Source organism: Lathamus discolor, chromosome 1 (genome assembly GCF_037157495.1).
Source record: "Lathamus discolor isolate bLatDis1 chromosome 1, bLatDis1.hap1, whole genome shotgun sequence".
NCBI lineage: Eukaryota > Metazoa > Chordata > Aves > Psittaciformes > Psittacidae > Lathamus > Lathamus discolor.
In genome coordinates this window covers 102,932,183-102,953,732 of record NC_088884.1, presented here as the reverse complement: position 1 = coordinate 102,953,732, position 21,550 = coordinate 102,932,183, and the positions used below count along the sequence as shown (strand labels likewise).

Here is a 21,550-nt window from a genome sequence, read left to right as displayed (position 1 = left end):
GCATATTGCAGCTACTACCATTATCACTTCTCTATGGGCTTGATCCACAGAGGAGTGAGACTGGCATATCAAAAGATATTCTAGGTTCTTTAAAAAGTGAAATAAAATCTTAAACAGAAAACCATTTAACATTCCCTCTTTCTTGTTGATTAAAAAAAAGAAGAACCTGACTGAAGAGATAAAATCTGTCAAAAGGTTCATCTCATCTTCAAGAAAAAAGCTACAACATTTTATGGTATTCAAAGGAGCATCCTTTCACTGTCTCATGCTTTGATTTGCTCTCTGGGAAATTTTGTTACTGGTTTAACTAAAAAGATTTGCATTTGCCTTGAGCCTGTTGCAAAGTTAAAGTAGCAGATAACTGAAGGGAGCACTTTTAAAACTGGAGTGCAACCTAAAATCTAGCTAGAGATTTGGCAAAGCTTTTTGCAACAGGATCAATAAACTGATGGAGTGTGAGAAGTGTGCAGAATGAGGCAAGCTGTCTCTCTTTGATCAGTATTTGTCAAACAAGCAAATGTGCCTGCCAAACAAAGGCTGACCAGAGTAACAGTAAGAAGACAGGGTGTAATGGCTTATGTGTAGGGTTTTACCTGACATCAGCAACAGGTTGGGTCAGTGATTTGTATAACTTTTTGTTTTAAAAGAAAAAAAGATGTTTTGGACATATTTATAATTGCCATATTTGTCTTTTTATTCTGCTGAGTTATCTGGTCAATTTTAGGTTTTAGTATTTATCTACACAGGCTCCTCCTTAGAAGTGAAGAATTGTAAAAGGGGGACAGGAGCTGGCAAAAAGAGGTTAGGGTTCTGATCCAAAGCCACTTGGGAATCCTAGTCGTCTTCAAGTGCTCTGTGATATCAAATGTTATGTGACGAGAGAGTTAACTAAGCACCTTATTGCTGTGACTCATTACTAAGTTACGCTTCTTGCTGCGCTTAATGTCACAAAAATCCTAAATTTCTTAATTGTGATTCTTTCAGAAAAGGAATGTTTGTCCACGTGTGTTCAGAACATGCAGCAGTCTGATGACCTTTCTCCCCTAGAAATAGTTGAGATGTTTGCTGGGCTTTCTTGTTTTCTCAAAGACTCCAGTGATGTATCCCAGACGTTGTTGGATGATTTTAGGATATGGCAAGGATACAACTTCCTCTGTGACCTCCTCCTCAGGTATGCAAACGTGCTTGAAGGAATACAACAGATCACCAATCTTTTTCTGAAAAGATTCCTTAATAGAGAATTGGTGAATAGGTTTGAAGAAATAAGTGATTATAGCTTATTGTGAAATTAAGATATTAGAACCAAACTGGAAATTGTTATTTTCACCATTTATGAAAGTACCTTGTTTAATTTATTCACTGGTACTGTTATTACTAAATGTTTCTGTATGTGCTAAGAAAGCAGATGCTTAAAAACAACTGGCACTAAATATTTAGAAAGAATTCAGAAAATAAGTTTTGCCTGCAACTACTGATTTTTGGGTTTGGTTGGATTTTATTTTTGTTTTGTTTTTGTCTAGAGGCACAGTTTATTGATGGCCTTGGCAGTAATTGTTTAACAGTTGGACTTGATGACCTTAAAGGTTTTTTCCACCCTAAACAATTTTATGACTGTTCTGTTTTAACATCCTATCATAATGGAAAATCATGTACGTAGATGTGGTGCAGGCTACTTAGTATTGAAGAGACATTTTTGTACGTAAGCTCTAATAACAGAGTGCTGGAGAGAACTCTTCATGTTACTAGGGAATCAGTGTATGTATGCATTTTTTAATTTGTGTTTTTATTAAAGGTATGCTAACATCCTAATGCATCACAAAATATGGTAATGAAAATGCCTACCCAAACAAAAATTGGATGTATGATCCACCTGTGATTTTACTTCTTCCCATAGAAGAAACTTCATTCTTTTCTTCCTCAGTATGCTACATTATTTGTATCAAATCTGTGGTCTATGTTGCTTTGTTTGGATATGAAGTTTCCTGAAGCAGCATGTTTAGCTGTTGAAATAGTTGTTTTACAAATCCAAGCTGGGAAATCATGTCTATGAGTGTACACCTTATGAAGTATACTTGGGTCAAAGATGCTTAGAAAATGTGCTATTAATGGGCATTAATGAGAAGCATTAATGTTGCTGTCTCCCTCTTTCAAGCCATTCATTTTTGGGTGTTAGAATGCTAGGTTTTGGCACCCAAATGTTTGAACTAAATTTTCTACCACATAGTATGATTAGGGGTTTAGGGTTTTCCATTTGTTTTAAATAGATGCCAGACATAGACATCGCATTTGAATTTTTGATGACGTGAAAAGAAAATGAGAATTGTTCTAGGATTGTGAGTCCATTTTTAGGATTTGAACTGATGGTGTGTTGCTGGTGGGAAACAGTGGTTGGAATGGGATGTTAGCATTTCTATCCTCATGCATTCCAAGGTAAGGGTCTGGAGTTCTAATAAAATGCTTCATTGTGTGCTTCTGAGTGTTAGGCTTCTACCAAGATAGCATTTCATTAGCATAAAATATTAATTTCTCAAAGTGGCAGATGTAGTCTAGCAAGTTAATTACAGATTTGTTTAACAGCAGACTATCTAGGCATTTTCCTATCCAACAGCTTCAAGTTTCTAAGAGGATTTTAAAAGTAATTTTCATGTCTGTGCTGCTTTTTAGCAGACTATTGAGTTCAAGGAAGGATTTACAAGGTGAATTTCTACAGCAAATAAACGTATGCTGTCATAAATATAACATTTGACTGACTTAATGGTATGAAATACGAACAGGGAACGTGAAATACTGCAGGAACAGGACAATGACAGTGTGATCTCTAAATTAATGGAGCAAAATAGAAGAGATATCTTATTAAAGTGATTTGCATTGAAATAAACTAGTGTTGCTAACTTGATCTATTGTATCTTTAGATTAGAACAGGCAAAAGAAGCTGAATCTAAGGATGCTTTGAAGGACTTAGTTAATTTGATAACTTCCTTAACAACGTATGGTGTCAATGAATTAAAGCCAGCTGGTGTTACCTCTGGAGTACCTTTCCTACTACCTGGATTTGCAGTCCCACAGCCTGCAGGCAAAGGTTAGTAATACTGAGAAGCTCTGTATTACACAAACCATTTGCAATTGAGTCGAGGTTATTTTGTAAGATTGCAGTTCAAATACTTAGTTCTGTTGGTCTCAAAGGTTATATTTTGTGTTTGGCACCCAGAGAAGAAAGTGCGGGGCTTTTGTCTCTGAGAACTGAAGGCTGAGTCAAACATCTCTCACTGCAAAGCTGACAGTTTCTATGTGGCCATTGTAAGAGATTATCGTAATGGAGACATGCAGTGGTTTGATTTATGGTGGTTTAAGCTGCTTTTACTAAACTGATGTGAAAGGCTGATGTGCTAGTTTGATTTTAATTTTTTTATTTTTTATATTGTAAATTATTATTTTTATCCCCCCCCCCCCCCCCCCCCACAATCTGTTAGCTTTTGTCATCTTAGGCAAGTGTAACTTACAAGCTGAAATCTGTTGTTTTGTCATCAGTGTTCACAGTGTGGTGAAATATGTGGTGTGCTTGCAACCACAGTCAAATTATGATACGGAGATAAGGTTGCAGAAGTCTGAAGGGAGAAAGGGTTTTGTAAGAAAACCCTTATTTTTCATGTCCCGTGTATAAACTTAAATTTCAAGTAACTCTTGTATGTAACTAAGGAGTATGGAATTTAATAGTGATCGTGGAGCTGGTTTTATTACTTGGACTTTTAAAGGGATTTAGTAATACTAGGTCTATAAGAAAAATTCTTGTAATAGGCTTATGTTTATAGCTTTGTAGGCTAATGGATTTGCTTTCACTGTTTCTCTTGTATATCTAGGTTCCTTTGACAATGACTTCCTTTCTCTTGTACTGAGAGAGTTCTTTGTTCATGGGAATTGTTTTCCCTTTGCACTAGATAGAGAAAAAAGGTCATAGTCCCACTCGAAGCTTAATTTCTCCATGTTTTGCTAAGCTAATCAGCTTTTCCAATTCAAAAGAATGAGAGAACCATGGACTATTGCAATCTCCAAAGGAATTCTTCTATTTAATTTTCTTGTATTTGTCACAGCATCTCTCAGTTCCTTTTACCTGCTTTTTGTTACGTTGGCAAGTTGTCTTTTTATGAAGACCTTATTAGCTCATTTTCTTAATTGCTTCTATTTAAATACTTTTAGTTCTTTGAATTCCAAAGAGCTGGTTAAGATTTGGGTTCTTCAGGGGTCCTCACAATAATCGAAGATAATTTGTTAATCTGCTTGATTAACAACTGTTAATATCAAATTAGAATATAAATAGTTGTTTCCATCACTACCCATGTTCCTGTCACATTTAATAAACTCTAAATCCATTTTTTAACATTCTTAACTGTAAAGAAAGCATGTAAAAAAAGTCACTTTAGGAACAACTGTGTGACTGAAATTGGACAACTTAGTCTATAAACAATGAAGAGAGTAGCATTCCACAGAGCATATGTAATGAACGAGGATTCTTTGTTTATGAAAGGGTTTTTAAATCAGGTTAACAGTTTGTTCACAGCTTGTTTGAAAATAAGATTTTATTTTTAGAGAACCCTAAATGCTTTGTTTGGAATGCTTCAAGTTCTTGTTCTTGATTGTTAATTTTTTAAAAATAATTTTTTACCAGTAGCTGTTTTTTACATCATGGGATTTGTCCACTGTGACTTGTAGTGTTCCTACAGAAGTTAAAAAAGTTGGCTTTGGGGCAGATGTTATTCTACCAAAGAAGTGCCCCAAAGCCTTTCTACCAAAAGCATTTCTTTGGCAGAATAATATCTGCCCATGTAAAAGTTTGTGGGCCACAGAGAAGACTCATGAATGATGCATTTTTTGGCTAAATGAATGAGGTTTCAATTTGAAAGTACTTACAAGATGAAATTTGACTGAGCTTTTAAAAATGTGAGGTCTTTGTGTGCTAATATTATAGCTACCTTATACTTTACAACTCTTTCAATTTGTTTTAATTCCCTAATTGTTAACCGTACTGGACCCTGCCAAAGCTTTCTTATTCCCAGGCCTGATTCCCAAAGCTAGACCTGTGCCACCTTTCGATGCTGATGTGGGTGTTCATGCCATTTATTCCAGGCCTGAGACAAAGCAGCCTCTCTATGGAAGGAAGGTGACTGCTGGCCATACACTGCCGTGTGGAGTTGCTCTATATGTAGCTTTTGCCTCTCACAGGCAATTGCCAAAGATTGGAAGCAAAAAGATAATATGAAGGCCATACATGCTGTATAACTTTGAACCTGGCTGATGAGGATTTGTCATTGTTTCCTGCTTTATTGAGTGAGGGGATATGGATGGCTGTTATTCTAAACTTAACCTGCCAAACACTTGTAAGGGACAGAGTTGTGTTCTGCATTATGGAATACAGAACATGTTACTGTTGCTATAATGAGTTTTCTTATGGCCTGAGTGGTTGACAGGAAGGCTTTGTTTTGTCTCTAGAGCTGTATAATTTTGTGCATTTTAACAACAGGCCAGCTTGCTTACGTATTTTAAAGAAATGATCTTTCGCTTACCTGCCTACGTAAACACTTTCAAGGAGGAAAATGCCATCTTAATTTACAGTAGATTGCAGGATTTGTACTGCAAGTGATTGTGCAAAGGCTTTTTTGAAAGAGTCAGTTCTAATAAAAACTTTTATTATACTTGATATACTGTTATTTTATTCACACTTATTAAAATGCATGGATCATTATTAAGTGTACTCATTGCTTATGACAACTAAGAACTTTCTGTTTCCTTTTTCTTCCCATCCCACTTTGTTTCCTGATTTAGGTCATAGTGTGAGGAATATTCAAGCCTTTTCGGTCCTCCAGAATGCATTTTTGAGAGCAAAAACCAGCTATCTAGCACAAATCATCCTTGATGCCATCACAAATATTTATATGGCCGACAACGCCAACTACTTCATTTTGGAATCGCAGCACACCTTGTCTCAGTTTGCAGAGAAAATTCCTAAACTTCCAGAAGTGCAGACCAAATACTTTGAAATGCTGGAATTTGTTGTCTTCAGTTTGAATTACATACCCTGTAAAGAACTAATCAGTGTGAGCATCCTTTTAAAATCCAGCGCTTCTTTTCAGTGTAGCATCATTGCCACGAAGACACTCCTTAAGTTCACCCGTCATGACTACATCTTTAAGGATGTCTTCAGGGAAGTGGGACTTCTGGAGGTGATGGTAAATCTTCTTCATAAATATGCAGCTCTTCTGAAAGATCCCACTCAGGCAGTGACTGATCAAGGTAGTGTGTACTCTTCTATTTTACTAAGTATCTCTTTTATCGGCTGGAAATGGTGGAGGCTAGCACTTAAGAGGGCTGAGTTCTGCTGGGGGCTGCTGTACCATCTTAAAAGCTCATTGGAATTGTTTCTCTCTTAAAGTCCTGTGAGAATCATAGAATCATTGAATAGATAGAGTTGGAAAGGACCTTAAGATCATCTAGTTCCAACCTCCCTGCCATGGGCAGGGGCACCTCACACTAAACCATGTCACCCAAGGCTCTGTCCAACCCAGTCTTGAACACCGCCATGGATGGAGCATTCACAGCTTCCTTGGGCAACCTATTCCAGTGCATCACCACCCTCACAGTAAAGAGAAGTTCAAGGCAAGCTTCAATGAAAGATTCTGTATGAATGTAAAATTGTAGGAGTTCATATTTTCCTTTTTAAAGGTTGCGTTTGTTGTTTTTTTTTTTACTGTATATGCTTAATATTTGTTATTTAACATGAAAAGAGCAAGTGAAGGAGCAATACATACATGGTATTGGTACTCTTCCTTATAAAAAGTACTTGTGCACTTCATTGTGTTTAGTCCTAGCTTTGAAAAAATACTGTAGAGTGTGTATCTGAGCTCTTAGTAGGAGTATGTATTTAAGTTTGCAGACTTTTTTTTTGAAGTTGGGTCTGTGATTTTCCAAGAGTGTTTGTAAACCAAGAAAAGTTTTGAAAAAATTAGTTATCCTCAGAATTGAACAACTTAGAGGCTACATAGCTGCTAAGCCTGCAAAGCAGGTGCTGCCAAGTGCCCTGTATGCATACATACACACACACACACAGAATTATTTTTTACATTCTTATTCAGACTGCAGTCAAGTTAGTGCGTGTCATGACACTTTTTTTAATTGTAGTTGGATGTTTCACCTGGTTATATCATCTGAAGCTTCATTAGTGAGTGGTAGCAGTTGACTTTAGAGTTAGAAAGCTTTGTTGCCAGCAACCACATTGAAAAAGACATCAATTCTCACTTAAAATTAATGGACCAAGTTGTCATCTGATTAGAGTGCTGCTTTGTGCACGTGCCCTTGTGTTGTGGCTTGCTTCTTATTAAAGTAATTAAAAAGAAAAGTTATTCTGTGTTTAAGATGCAACTTGCAGTGTTGGTGCGTCTGTTACACCTGTTGAATCATCAGCCCATTTACTGTAATAATATGACTGCAGTTCTGTGCTTTTGTGTGGAATTTCACTTCTCAAGTACTAAATGCTGAAAGAAGAGATCCTGTTAAGTCTTCAAAGATGGTATGTTTTTCTGGGTTCAAGAAAACAGTTGGGGATGTGAAACCACCTACAGCTGCAGTGTCAGACACTGAGCTCCCAGTGCTCAGAAGCTTCTGTTTAAATTCTGGTCTTTGAATTGTTTGAAAAGTTAGTTTATATAGTTAAGGTTTCCCAGGAATACATGTGTAGACTAAATCTTAATTTGCTTTGGAATATGGTTAGGCTGCATGTTCTTTGGGGAAGCAAATTAAATGAAAGTTTCTGTGAAAAGTATCAAGAAGCATCTTAGAAAAGAGTGATTTTAACCATTGCTTTGGTTTCTGAAATTACTTTTAGTGGATCCAAGAAACAGTTCATTTGAGGACCAAAAGCAGCTGGCTTTATTGGTTATGGAGACCTTGACAGTACTACTTCAAGGATCAAACACAAATGCAGGTGAGTAGAGAGACTGCTGTAAAATTATTATGAAAAGTAACTTTTGCCTGAAAGCAGCGTAGTCTTGACTTTCTGTCTTCAGGCAAGTAGGCAAACACATGGAAATGCACTTTCTCTCTTGCTAGATTTTTCCAGAAAAGAGAATAGGCAGCATAAACTAGAGTGCATAAAATAAAGGAGTACAAGATAGTGTTCCTTTTTAACTTGAGTTTCTTTGCTATTGTTCACTTGAGTGCAACCACCACACCCCATCACTCTCCAACAACACTATAGTAATTTGTAGTAGGGCTTGTAATACAGGTAGTATATTGAAAATTTAAGCATATAATTAGACACATAGTTTGCTGTTGACAATGTCACGTCTATTTAAATGTGATTAATAATGCTTGGTCTTTAATGAAAGATGGATTTTCATTTTTAAAGGCATATTCACAGTGAGTATGTCTAAATAGGGCTCTGTTATGAGTGTTCTTTTCTAAATCAAGCAGGTTTATATTATGCTTCATTAGCCAAGAATTAGTGACATTGAAATAGACAGTACATGTATCTCGCATTAGTAAAAGCTGTCTCTGAGAGTTGAAATAACAGATTGAGAAAGGATGATAACTATTTTTAAATCCTTTTTGTCTGTTCCATTAGACAGAGGCCTTGGAGGCCATGAAACATCCTTATTTGTGCAGGAGATTTTTCCCCTTTTTGTCAGTTCTGACTGGTGTTTTCTCACTTCTAGGTTGTTTTTTGTTTGTTTTCATGTAAGTAGAAGCTACCGTCTGAGAAATGCTTTAAGAATGAAGTCCTGAAAATTGTCCAGCTTGGTTGACAGCTCACTCTTTAAACATTAGTTCCTGGCCTAATGGCATAAAGATTGTAATTTTTTTTTCTTTTTTTTTCTTTTCTTGTTTTGCCTAGGCAAATTTTTCTATTTAAATTCAGGCCCAGTGTTGGAGTTGTCTGTGCCATTTCACTGTTGTGCTTGTTTTCAAATTCTGTTTTGTTTCAGCTTGTGGTTTCAAACCACTTTCAAAGATGGCTTTTGAATTCTGCCTGTTGAGCATTTACAACACCTGTGAGCTTGGCTCTGTCCATGTACTTAATTATTAAGATCTTCATTCCATCAGGAAACATGTTATGGCACTCAAGATAAACCCCAGTTGCATGCCCTTAGTCAAAACAGAAAGGCATTGCAGCGAAGAAGAGGTTACTCCAAGCTGATGTTTCACTTAGTTATACATTCAGTCTGTCATGACTGCATTTAGACTATTTTGTCAAGTTGCTTATAAGAAAGCTGTAGATGACACTGCCAGAAGCTTTGCTGAAGTGAGATGTGTTTCCTTTCTCACTTCCCTTTTGTCCATGGAGCTACATCTCCTGTCAATGGAACAGAAAAAATCCATGATCTTTGGTTTATTAGATGAATCTCTTCAGTGATAAACCAAGAAGCCAGTGAATTAGGCTGAAATAAGTAGGTTTCAGAGGGGAGTTGTTATAGATTACAGATGAATTGTCATAATTAGTTACTCATGCATCATTAAGTTTTGGTTTTGGCATGAAGGTATGTGTGGAGGCTTTCGTATAAGGAGAAATTGGGAAAAAAATACCAAACCCAAACAAAAAACCCCTCAGGACTGTTTGATTTCGAAGGATGAATAAGATGTGGTGGTGTAAGTATATGATGATAGCATCTCTGAAGGACTGGATCTACCTCATATTTTAGAAGCGGCAGGTCTTTGTCCGTAGGACTGGACTATATGTACCTGTGTGGTATAAGGATCTGTGGTACCTGAGCCTTGCTCCTGTGAGGTATGGATTGTGATCTGAACTCACCTAACTTGTGAGAAATCCTGGGCTGCTATTAAACTGTAAGAGGCTTGAAGCAGCCATCAGTACCTCATTGCTACTTCTCACTGCCAAGTTAATCTCTGAGTATCCACCAGAGAAAACAGAGGGTAGTGTAAAATGCATCACAACTCTGGGATGATGCCACAGATGTTTCTGGGGACTCCTGGAAAGTTCAAGAGCCTCATTTCATGCGTAGCTCTCCAAGTTGAGGAGTATGACAGAGACGTACAGGAGGAGTTAAGAAACCATTTCTCAAAGACGTTGTGTTTGCTGTCTGTGCAGCATGACTGGGATGTGAGCCCAGTGGCACTGTCTCCAGAAGCCAGCAGAGGTTTTAGGTCATCACAGAGGCATAAATAGGCATTGTGCAGAATTGCAGTGATTCATACCACACTCAAAGCTTGGTTTCTGATCTTAAACTGGTATCTCTGATAAGGTTTTCTGAATATTGCTTAACTGATAAGCAAATTTCAAAGAAAAAATCTGGGAGTCTAGACCAAGAATGGGAGAAACATAAAATGTTATCTCAGTCTCTCTTGAAATAAGAGACCTGACCCCTAAGGAGATGCACTTTGCCTGTAAAGGGATACAACCAGTTTAACTGTCTCAGGGTCTGAAGCCTCTCCTTTTGCCTTGCCTAAGTCCATATCTCATCCAAAGAATATCAGAGAAAGCAGGAGACAGGAAACTGAAAATGGATAGTGGGACTAAGCTTTGTGTGTGTACATTAAGAGAGAATAAACATTGTCCTGACTAGCTTGTTAATCCCGAACTTGGTCATTTAAACTGCTCTTTCATTTATGGTCACAAGGAGAATGACTCCTTTGATGCAGTAATGCAGTATTGATCCATTTCCCTGCTCTGTTTTAATCTTCAGCAATTAACATAGCTGCTACATTAACAATTAACAATTAATTTAGGTGCTGATACTGCTAAGAACATTACATGTGCCATATACTAGTTTGGTTTTTCTGATGTTTTCACGATCAATTTTCATTTAATTTTCAGTTAATATTGCACATGTGTTCTTCTAAGTAGCCAGGTAGCTTGAGAAGTATTATTTTACTTAAGCTTTATTTCTACAAAGACAGGTCTTGCCACTAGAAAACAGCAGAATCTTACACATCCTGTGGATAGACCAACTCACTTCTCAACCAATGCTCCTAGTTTTCGCATCTTGTCCAGAAGCAGTCTAGTTATGGTTTTGGCAATGAACTAAATTTAATAAAAGCATTATCCTTAACTAAAACAACATATAGTCTTTACTAAAGATAGAAGGTTTCATGTTTTTCTTTATTTTGTCCTATGACTCTCTGAGCTCCAGCATTAAAAGGATAGCTGCTGTTGGAGTAACAGAATTAAAGGAAATTCTTGGAACTGATTTGTATCCTTGTACTCAGCACCTTTAGTGAAAAATATTGCAGAAGAATATCTTTCAAGTTCTGTTCTTGTTTGTGGTAGGAGAGGAAAAATAGTTGTAAGTCCTTAAGGATCCATAGGTCTAAACCCCTGCCATTCAACCTGTAAAAATTAAAATAAGCACCTTTCATGTTTTGTTGTCATTTGTTACTGATTGCATTTTTTTACACTTCTTATGTGCTTATCCTCACCCCTCTCTTTCTGAGTAGGTATTTTCAGGGAGTTTGGTGGTGCGAGATGCGTGCACAACATAGTAAAGTATCCTCAGTGCCGACAGCATGCCCTGATGATCATCCAGCAGTTGGTGTTATCACCTAGTGGAGAAGATGATATGGGCACTTTGTTGGGACTGATGCACTCCGCTCCACCTACAGAACTGCAGCTGAAAACGGACATTTTAAGGGTAAATGAAGTAGTGCTGATAACTCTTTCTCCTAAGCCACTGTTTTAAAAATGAAAACACTGAGGGCATTGGATTGCATGGATGGTATTTAGCTACTAAATATGGATTGTCTTTGGAGCTGAAATTAGATGCGTGGTTTTTATTTTCTTCAATCTGTCCATGGCAGGTTTCAGAATCAGAGATGAAGGCTAGCAAGTGAGTATGTGTGTTTAACATCATCACTTGTAATCAGCTTCAGTGGATAGGAAATGAGGTTCTAGAGTTATGATCATAATCCCTGGTGGAGAATTATTTAGTTAAAAAAAAAATGAGAATACGTGAGGGGGTGAGGAAACAACCATGTAACACATAAGTTGATTTTCAGTGCAGGCTTGCATTTTCCTGTGGCAGAATTACTTTGTTTTACTAATTTGCTATTTCTAAATGTTGAATTAGTTTATGTAAATATAAATTGTAATGATCATAGCAGAAGATAAAGCCAAAGAACTTTCTTGCTTCAGCAAAACAGTGGAAGTTCAGAAAGTAAGGCTGTGAGTGGAGAAGGGAGAAGACTATCATCTGTATTCTGTCGTATAAGGTCTTTTGGCTGCTAATCTAACCCCATAAATTCTTCTCAGAATACCTAATGTTATTTTTGTAAATTGACATACTTATTTTAGGGTAAAAAAGCTGAAGCAAGTAGCATTAAGTAAATGAGTCTTTTGGAGAGAACTCTGAGACATCTAAGTTCATCTCTGTTCAAAGGAGCTGTAATATTTCTCTGGCAGATGAGTAACTTAATATTATTCCAAAAGACAGAAAAGAAAGTATTACAATGATTCATTTGACATGTTTTGTCTCTCAAGGTCTTCAGGGTTTTTTTGAGCATGTCTCATTCATGGTACTTTAGGGGAGAGAAAGAATATTGTAGCTCCCCAGCAAATTCAATATCCAAAGTCAGGTTTCTGTCCTTCATCTGACCAGTTTTATTTGTCTTCCATTGGTGCTGTTTTCAGAGGTTTTGGTTATGGGACCGACAACCCAGAATGGTGCAGTGATGTGTCTCTTACTTTTTATCCAGGTTTGACAGGAAATGATATACTGCCTTTAAAGGTCTAAGTGTTTTGCTACCCATCTTCTGAGTACTTAAATAAACCCGAACATGATTCTGAAGAAGTAAACTGCTGGGGATGGAAGATGCCCCCTAGCCTATTTTTATCAGTAGTGTTTTTCTGCTGTTTGTGTGCTTCATGTAGAGAGACTTTTTATTCTACATTCCATATTCTCATGTGGGTCAAACTTCCCATGACAGCTGTTTTTTTTGTTTGTATTTGATTGGGTGGATAGGCTTCCCACTCCCCGAATTCACAGATAAATTAGTGTTATTCTCTAGTACTTAGATTCATGCAGTTTCTGCTGTTTATACTGTGGCTTTGTATTTGTTCAGCCAGTAAGGTTTTATCCATTTTTGTTTCTCTCAGTCTTATTTTTAAAGAGCAGCTCCTAAGTTTCACTCAATTCAGAGATTTATGGGTTTTATTATAGAAGGAGGGTAAAACCTAAGGGGGTGTGTTTTTTTGCTAGCTCTTTGCTGACATTTTTATGTTTGAGTGGTGGTGTAGCTTTGTGGCTGCTAGGTGCTTATGCATTGTAGATGTCTGGGAGACCTGTGTGAAGATACTCCAAGACTTAGATTTGTCATTGCTACAGGCAGTTGTTTGCCCACCCTATTTGAAATTGTTTGTGAAGTATGATAGCAGAGTAAATTCCTTTCCAACAGTTACATTCTCTCCCTTGTCACTTAAGGGAATTACCTGGGGATTTTTGGTTCCATTGTAGGCTTGGTCAAGTCTTTTCTGTTGACAGGTTTATTTATCCCTTTAATTTCTTATTTCTAAATTAAGGGCAGTGCTTTTTATTTTGTGAGAACTTGAGGATGGGGACTCTTGCAGTAGACAGTTGATCCTTGACGACTTCAGGCATTACCAAATTCTGACCAATGATATGAGGATTTTCCTAGCATATCAAACAGAAACATTTTTACCTTTTTACAAGCTGTTTGTAATGCTGCTGCTTTGGTTTTTTTTTTTCTTCTTCTTCATTTTGATTGTTTGTTTTGTCCATAGGCCCTACTCTCGGTGTTAAGAGAAAGTCACCGCACAAGAACTGTTTTTAGAAAAGTTGGTGGATTTGTGTATGTTACATCTTTACTCGTTGCTATGGAAAGGTCTTTGTGCTCACCACCTAAGAATGGCTGGGAGAAAGTAAACCAGAATCAAGTGTTTGAACTGCTTCACACTGTGTTCTGCACATTGACTGCAGCAATGCGCTATGAGCCAGCCAACTCTCATTTCTTCAAAACAGAGATCCAGTATGAAAAACTGGCAGATGCTGTTCGATTACTTGGCTGCTTCTCAGACTTAAGAAAAATAAGTCCCTTGAATGTCTTCCCTTCAAATACACAACTGTTTCAAAGACTTTTGGAGGATGACCAAATATCCCTGGATTCTGTGTCACCTACACTAAGACACTGCAGCAGACTTTTTATTTACCTCTACAAGGTAGCAACAGACTCTTTTGACAGGTATGAACTTTGCTTCTCCCCCCTTTCTTTTTTCTGTCTTCGGGCCCTTTGTCTTGCCTCACCCTGATGTTCCCCAAAGTATTTTTCTTCAGATATGTTCATTGCAAGCTTTTGTATTTCCATGCTAATCTATTTCTTTGTTCGTTCAATCCAGCGAGAGGAATATAAGGTGTCAGCATCAGACCAAATACTGACTTAGCTTGCTTGCATTCTCCAGGGTATGCAGTGTTCTCTCGGATGTTGAATGTTTTCATCACAGCAGCAATTAAGACAGATGTCAGTTTATTATATATGATGTCTTGAAGAAACCTGTTGGTCGATAGGAAGAATGTCTTGTTGCTTTATGACACAGAACTACTAGATTTTTATGCTTTTATTAAGTCAAATGAAAAATTGGTTGTTGAACCTCACACCTTAACTTCATGTTTGCTTTTATATGGGACTTTAAAGTAAGAAATTAGATAATATCATGAAGGATTTAAAATCATAGAATCATTTATGTTGGAAAAGACACTTAAGATCATTGAATCCAACTGTAAACCCAGCACTGCCAAGTCCACCACTAAACCATGTCCCTAAGTGCCAGAGCTACACGTCTTTTGCATACCTCCAAGGATGGCATCTCCACCACTTCCCTAGGCAGCCTATTCCAGTGCTTGACATTCGTTTCCATGAAGAAATTTTTCCTACTCTCCAATCAAAACCTCCCCTGGCACAACTTGAAGCCATTTCCTCTTGTCCAATTGTGTGTTATCTGTGAGAAGAGACCAACACCCACCTTGCTACAACCTCCTTTCAGACAGTTGTGGAGAGTGCTAAGGTCGTTCCTCAGCCTCCTTTTCTCTTTACTAAATGCACATAGACTGAATGTTTGGGTGGATTGGCACATTCTTTAAAGCTCTGGCTAGTCTGTAACTGGGAGACACAGAGTTAAACAACTAGAATTTAAGTTATACTTTAGATTTGAAATGAACAGTAATGTGTGTCTTAAAGTTGATTCAAACTTACAACAAAAATTACTGAAGTATGCATTGAAAACTGGCTTGTCTTGCAGTAGCTCTTTCCCAGAATTTGGAGTACAAAATAGTAAAACAGAAGACCTAAGCTTCATCTCTGGGACCTTGGAGCTTCTGCACCCCAGCTATTTAATGCATGTGACACTGTTTTAATAAGATGGGCCACCCAGTTAGTACAACACAGGGTCTGATTTTTCCAAGCATTGTCTCTGCGTATTGAGATATTAATAGAGCTGCCAGTTGATCAGGCTTCTTAAGCTAAGTGACTAGTAAAATGCAAACTTTATGGGTTTGTTAATGAACATTTTGCCAACAAAGCAGCAAATCTTATTGCTTTTTTCTTGTTTAAAAAACCAACCAACCGAAAAAAACCTCCAAACCACACCCCCAAAAAAATACAAACAAAACCCCTCTAAAACAAACAAAAGCCAAGCACAGAAATCAATTTACTTGGCAGAATTTTAAAGTAGTATTAAAGCATTCAGATATGGAAAGGAAAATGTGTATGAAGAATGCATTGTGCATACTATATAACATTGACTAACTGGAGTATGAGGAATCAATGGGGTAAGTAAGTCCTGTGGTGGTGTTGTATAAGATACTTTTTTAAGTTCCTTTTTTTTTTTCCTCTCATCTTCAATAACTGCATCCCGCCTTTTTTCTCAGAATTTTTGATCATAATTCTTCGTTAAGTTTACATTATTTTATTTCTTCCCCATGTTAGTTACATGGTAACTAACTGTTAATTTACTGAGGCTTTACTTTCTCCTCTCAATTTTCACTGTTCAACATTAGAAGATGTTCTGTTTTGTGAGTGTGATTGTATCAGTAAACCTTTGCAGAGTAATGAACAAGCACTGCAGTGTCATGCCATGAAACAAGTACACGCTTTGCATGCCTGTGTGTTTACCTGATGCGTGTTGTTCAGCAATGTCCTTTGTCGCCTGTGTTGTTTCTGAAGAATGGATCCCAGTAATGATTTTTTTGGTGCTTTGGTAAAACTAACAAGCTTATGGCCTCTGGTTTCTTCTCTAACCTATCTGTCCTACCCCTGTCTGTTTTGTCTGTAGTCGTGCAGAACAGATCCCTCCTTGCCTGACAAATGAGACTTCTCTCCCCTCTCCCTGGGGTACGCCAGCTTTGTCCAGGAAAAGGTACCGACCCTTCAAAGAGAAGTTGATCTTGCTTCTGATTTCTCTGTCACTGTTGTATTTCTTGGTTTGTGCTTTCTCTTTCTTTCCTCTCAAGCTGCTATTTTTCCTGAAGTGTGCTTTTTCACTGGTGTATTTACTGGATAAAATAAACGTAAAGGTGTATTTCATAGTGAATCCTAGGTAGTGACGCTAAAGGATGAGGTTAGAGGTGTCTCCAGACTCCTGAAGTGCTTACACTTAAGTTCATGATTCAAAACCAAATAAGGTCTAGTATAAGAAACTATCTAAGGGATGTATAAACGGCACTTTCAGGAGCAGTTCAAAGAAATTCAGACTGTGCTAGTAGATCAAGTAATACAGCAGGATTTCTTTTTGCTTGAGTAATTTTTCACGTAACGGTATTCAGTAGGAAGGTGGATGGCTTGTGAAGGTGCTCATTTGTTAGTAATTGCAAAGAATTAAAAATAGAGAATGAACCTGTCAGTACTTGAATACCAAATGATGTAGAGGCATGCTAAATTAAAAGGCTTGGAAAGAGCATAAATAGCACAATTCAGAAATCCTAGTACCCACTTTCCCTACCTCCTATCTTTTTTTTTGTTTTTGCATCCTAATGTGTGATAGTTTATTTTTTTTTTTCTTTAAAAGCAAACAACAATGTTTACTGATCCAGCTACAATGTGACTTACAGGCCTGTGCAAATGATGAAAAGGAGATTTTTCCTGTAGCCCTTAGGGAAGGGGGCAGCCATTCATTATCTGAAGATGCAGGTTAGGCATGCATTCACTTTTGAAGGCTAAAACAACGTTTGGAAGACTGTGGGTTATCTGAGGTGTAGGTGTCATGTGTGGAAAATACAGTCATTCTGTGACTGTTTTCTGTGGAGGCTTTTTACAGTCTCATTCACAATATTAATCTCTAGCATTATGGATTGCTCTTTACTACATTTTGCTGTTCTCCCAGGGGTGACTAGCATGGCTGCTCAGGTTCACCTAAAAGGACATGGGACTGTTGGAACAAGTCCAGAGGAGGGCCACGAGGATGATCAGGGGACTGGAGCACCTCCCGTATGAAGACAGGCTGAGGAAGTTGGGGCTGTTCAGCCTGGAGAAGAGAAGGCTGCATGGGGACCTAATAGCAGCCTTCCAGTATCTGAACGGAGCTTATAAGGATACTGGGGAGGGACTCTTTGTCAGGGACTGTAGTGACAGGACAAGGGGTAATGGGTTAAAACTTAAACAGGGGAAGTTTAGGTTGGATATAAGGAAGAAGTTCTTTAGTGTAAGGGTGGTGAAGCACTGGAATGGGTTGCACAAGGAAGTTGTGAATGCTCCATCCCTGGCAGTGTTCAAGGCCAGGCTGGACAGAGCCTTGGGTGACATGATTTAGCGTGAGGTGTCCCTGCCCATGGCAGGGGGGTTGGAACTAGATGATCTTGAAGTCCTTTCCAACCCTAACTATTCTGTGATTCTAATTACTCAAACATACAGGTATGCAAAGCAGAACCCATACAGTGCCTGCCAAAGAGCAGCTGATTTCAGGGTGTAACGAGTGAAAGAATACCACGTGGGTAGTTGATGCAGCCTGGTAATTAAAATATAAATGAATGTATGTATGAATAGATATGTTAATCTTCCTTTTTAATATTGGATAGTTTAAAAGGTCAGTATCCCTGTGGGGTGCTTTGGGCAATTCAGGTAAGCACTAGTATATTAATGTGGGTACTTTGTGAGGTGAAGGAGTATGTTTGACTTGGATCTTCACAAACAAAAAAGGCCTTTGCCTAATAACAGTTGTGTAAGACTCAAAGCAAAAGTGGACAGAAAGAATGATTATGCTGGTCTGGGCTACATTTCAGATCTCTTTTGTAAAAGACTATTTTCAATTAAAAAATAGACAGGGCTAGGGCTTTCAAAAAGTCTGTTTGATCAGCTGTCTACTTTCTCACAGTTGTTCAGCATCATGTTTGTCATTCCCAGTGAATTCACTGCCAGTACCTGGGATCTTCCTACTTTCAAAAATAAGCAGTTTGGGGTCTGTAGTCCAATATTATTTGATTTTTTTTTTCCTCTTTTTAACTGTCAGATATGGTCAGATTCTGTTGAAGCTGACTCTTCTGAGGGAAGTGTTTGCTGTTCTCTTACTGTTTTCTATGTCCTTTACTTTGCTTCCCTGGGATCTGTGTTGCTCCCATGGCCTGGTTTTCTGCCTTTTAACTCATAAGAGACATGCCTGAGGGAGAGAGGCCTGTGTTGGTTGGCTAAAAGAGCAATTATTGCAAACAAAAATGGTATACTTCTGGTTTTTATGCACACAGTTTAGAATGGTTCTGGATACATAAATATACTAATATTCTCTCTCAGACATGTCTGCCACTTCTCAAAGCTGTATTTCACTGAGAAGTGCTGCCCTCCAAGTGTTATCCTTTCTGTAAAAACAATAGGTAGGGCTTCTCCAGCATGTGCATTAGGATAGTGGTACACAGCTGTCCTTCCTGCTACTGGGAATACATCGTTCTTCCAGCCATACTGTGTCATTTGAATCAAGAACTACAACTTTGCCAGTTGTTTGATAGCTGTAAATTTTGGCAGAAAAACCTTGACAGGGCATTCTCACAATTATTTTTTTTTAATAATTTTTTTTTCTTTTTTTGAGAGGCTGCCTGGCAGGGTGAAGTACAGAATAGAATGTAGCTTTCAATTTAAAATACTTTTAGCCTTTGTTTTTACAAATTTTGGATGGTTATCACTTTTGGGGAATGATATGCAGAGGGTTTATCTACAATAAATTTTACTCATTTCTTCTGAAGTGAAAATGTTATAATCCTCATGAAGGGTTGTACTTAATTATGTAATTTAGGTTCTGTTAAATTAGATTTGTCATCTTCAGTATACTGCCTTTTTCCATTGTCCATTTCTTCCTTTCTTCTCCCTTAAGCAGATCATACAAAGAATGTATAAGCATGGCTAAATTAATTTATTACAGATTTTGTAACCTGCAACATTCAATGAATTCTTTGTCAGGAGTTTGTAGGGTCTGTTGTCTTGTTCCTGCCTAGAGAAAGCTTTCTGAACTGTTTTTTGTTGTTGTTTTGATACAAATACACCTTGTATGGGAAAACTAAACCTAGAAGGTATTTTAAAATTATGTGAAAAACTTTCAGTAATACATGCTTTAAGGACACAACTTTTACTTAGATTGCTAACAGAAAAGCAAATTGCCTAGTCTTGACTATATCCCATTCTCAGTCTGTTGTATAGTGTGTTGAAGTCCAGGCCATTTGAGACCAGGATCACATGCTTGTTCATGAATCATACTGAGCAATGACTTGGGTTTTTATTAGGTTTTCCGTGTATACTACCGTGTTATATCCTCACAGTTTACCTCATGAGATGAATGTGATAGCACAGCTCAGGATGTTAAAGGTAAAATTTGTGCTTGAAAGTGGGCAGAAGCTTGATCTTCAAGAATGCCTTGGGGAGTGGAATTTTACTAGACTGAAGAGCATTCTTAAATTCAAGTGGGTATTTAGTTTCTAAACTATATGCTGTAAAACTTGCATTGAGACACTCATTATTGGAAAGAGGCAGAAGTTTTCTTCTTCAGATGAAAAGGAGGGCTGTTGGTTGCATGAGAATTGCCTGTGTTTCAGTCTGTTTTACAACAGACAAAAGGGTTGAGATAACATCTCTCTATAATATTATTACTGGTGGTTCTGCTGTTCTTAATTCCATTTAGTTTTAAAAGAGTATTTTGAAGCCTTCCTATATCTGCCAGATGTTTCAATTGCTGAGTCTGCTAGAGAAGTTTAGGAAATTGATGGTTAGAGAGATTGTAAAAACACTGGGAAAATTTATTTAGTAAGATTTTTTTGATGTGATTGGTTACAATAGCATTGCTATACTATTTTATGTTTCTATAAATATTATCGGAATAAGTAAAGCATCAGTAGTTTCATCTTTCTTCAAAAATGGCCTTTTAAAAAGTGCTATTGGATTGTTCAGATGCCAGTTGTTGATCTGCCATGAGCCTTTTCAATAGGAATGCTTTTGGTGGAACATTATTTATCCAGCCCGTTTTCCAGCCAGCACAAGAAGATCATGCTGTGCTTCCTAGTGTCCTCTCTTAGCCTAAGCAACCCATTGCTTCAGCCTTCCCCCACAAGTGACATTGATTTTTGCGGTCTGTGTGTGTTTGAGATGTAACCTTCAAGGTGTTTAGGACAGAATTGCACTTGCAGCCTTCTTCATTTCCCATCTATGTCCTATTTTTCACAGGAGCAGTTTTCCTAGTTGGAAGTACCTAATGGGTGAGGCACAGTGAGTCTCTCTTATTTCTGTTAGGGTTAGGACTTAGGTAGACCTCTATCATTGAGAACAGGAGAGTGGAAATGCCTTTTTCAGGTGATCTGATAAGGAAGGGAACCATTTTTAGCTGTATTTGCTTGTAAAACAGCAGGTAATATTTCTTCAAGAAAAATTGTTACATGGTTTGTTTCTTCTTACAAATAAGCATATATGATAAATACTGTGTGAATATGGATGAGTTTGGTTGGGTTTTTGGGAGTATTTTTTCTGTGGTGAGCATGAGTCTTTTAAGCTATCTTTTGCTTCTAAAGTACCATCTTGAAAGCATATGTTCAGTAAGCTGCTCATGCTGTTTGTGTATTTGTGTGTGCTGAAAGAAGAATGGCATCAAGCCGATACCTCAGAGTTTCAATGAGCAACATGTCTACAGCTCTCAGCACAAGTGGTTGCTTCTAAGCCAGTGTGCCAAAGCCTGTTTTCCCTGGATCTGACTAAAGCAGCTTAATGTAAAACTAAATTGCCATAGCAGTCGTGGACTGAGAGCATATGGACTGCTGGCACAAATATACACCGAGACCAACTTTCTCTTCCTGTAGGCTAATTGGAGATTGCCAAGAGTTCTGTGGTAGCCCTTTTGATAATCAGCTGTTAATGAAAAGCAAATGGGGAGAAACCCATTCATGCCCTAGAAGAGGCACAGTGGTAGCTTGCATGCTGGTGTTGCTGTGTGCTGCCACTGCAACTAGACTGAAAAGAGGGAGGCAATAAAGGCAACCTTCAAACTCTGTAGCACCTGGGGAAAAAGACTTTTGAATTCAAACATAGTTAAGAAATTGAAACAGTTCCAGATTGTGTTTGGGGAAACATGTCCAACAGG

The 21,550-nt window shown here is 37.8% G+C and overlaps 1 protein-coding gene across 1 annotated transcript in view; it reads left to right on the top strand.

Annotated features, from left to right (window-relative positions):
* The window catches only part of WDFY3 (WD repeat and FYVE domain containing 3), a 175,717-nt gene that overhangs the window by 81,440 nt on the left and 72,727 nt on the right, over positions 1-21,550 (top strand). Inside the window, exons 8-13 of the mRNA XM_065688594.1 lie at positions 985-1,171; positions 2,913-3,079; positions 5,818-6,285; positions 7,874-7,972; positions 11,440-11,633; positions 13,739-14,196. Of these exons, the coding sequence (XP_065544666.1) occupies positions 985-1,171; positions 2,913-3,079; positions 5,818-6,285; positions 7,874-7,972; positions 11,440-11,633; positions 13,739-14,196 (1,573 nt within the window). The remainder of the gene's footprint in view (positions 1-984; positions 1,172-2,912; positions 3,080-5,817; positions 6,286-7,873; positions 7,973-11,439; positions 11,634-13,738; positions 14,197-21,550) is intronic.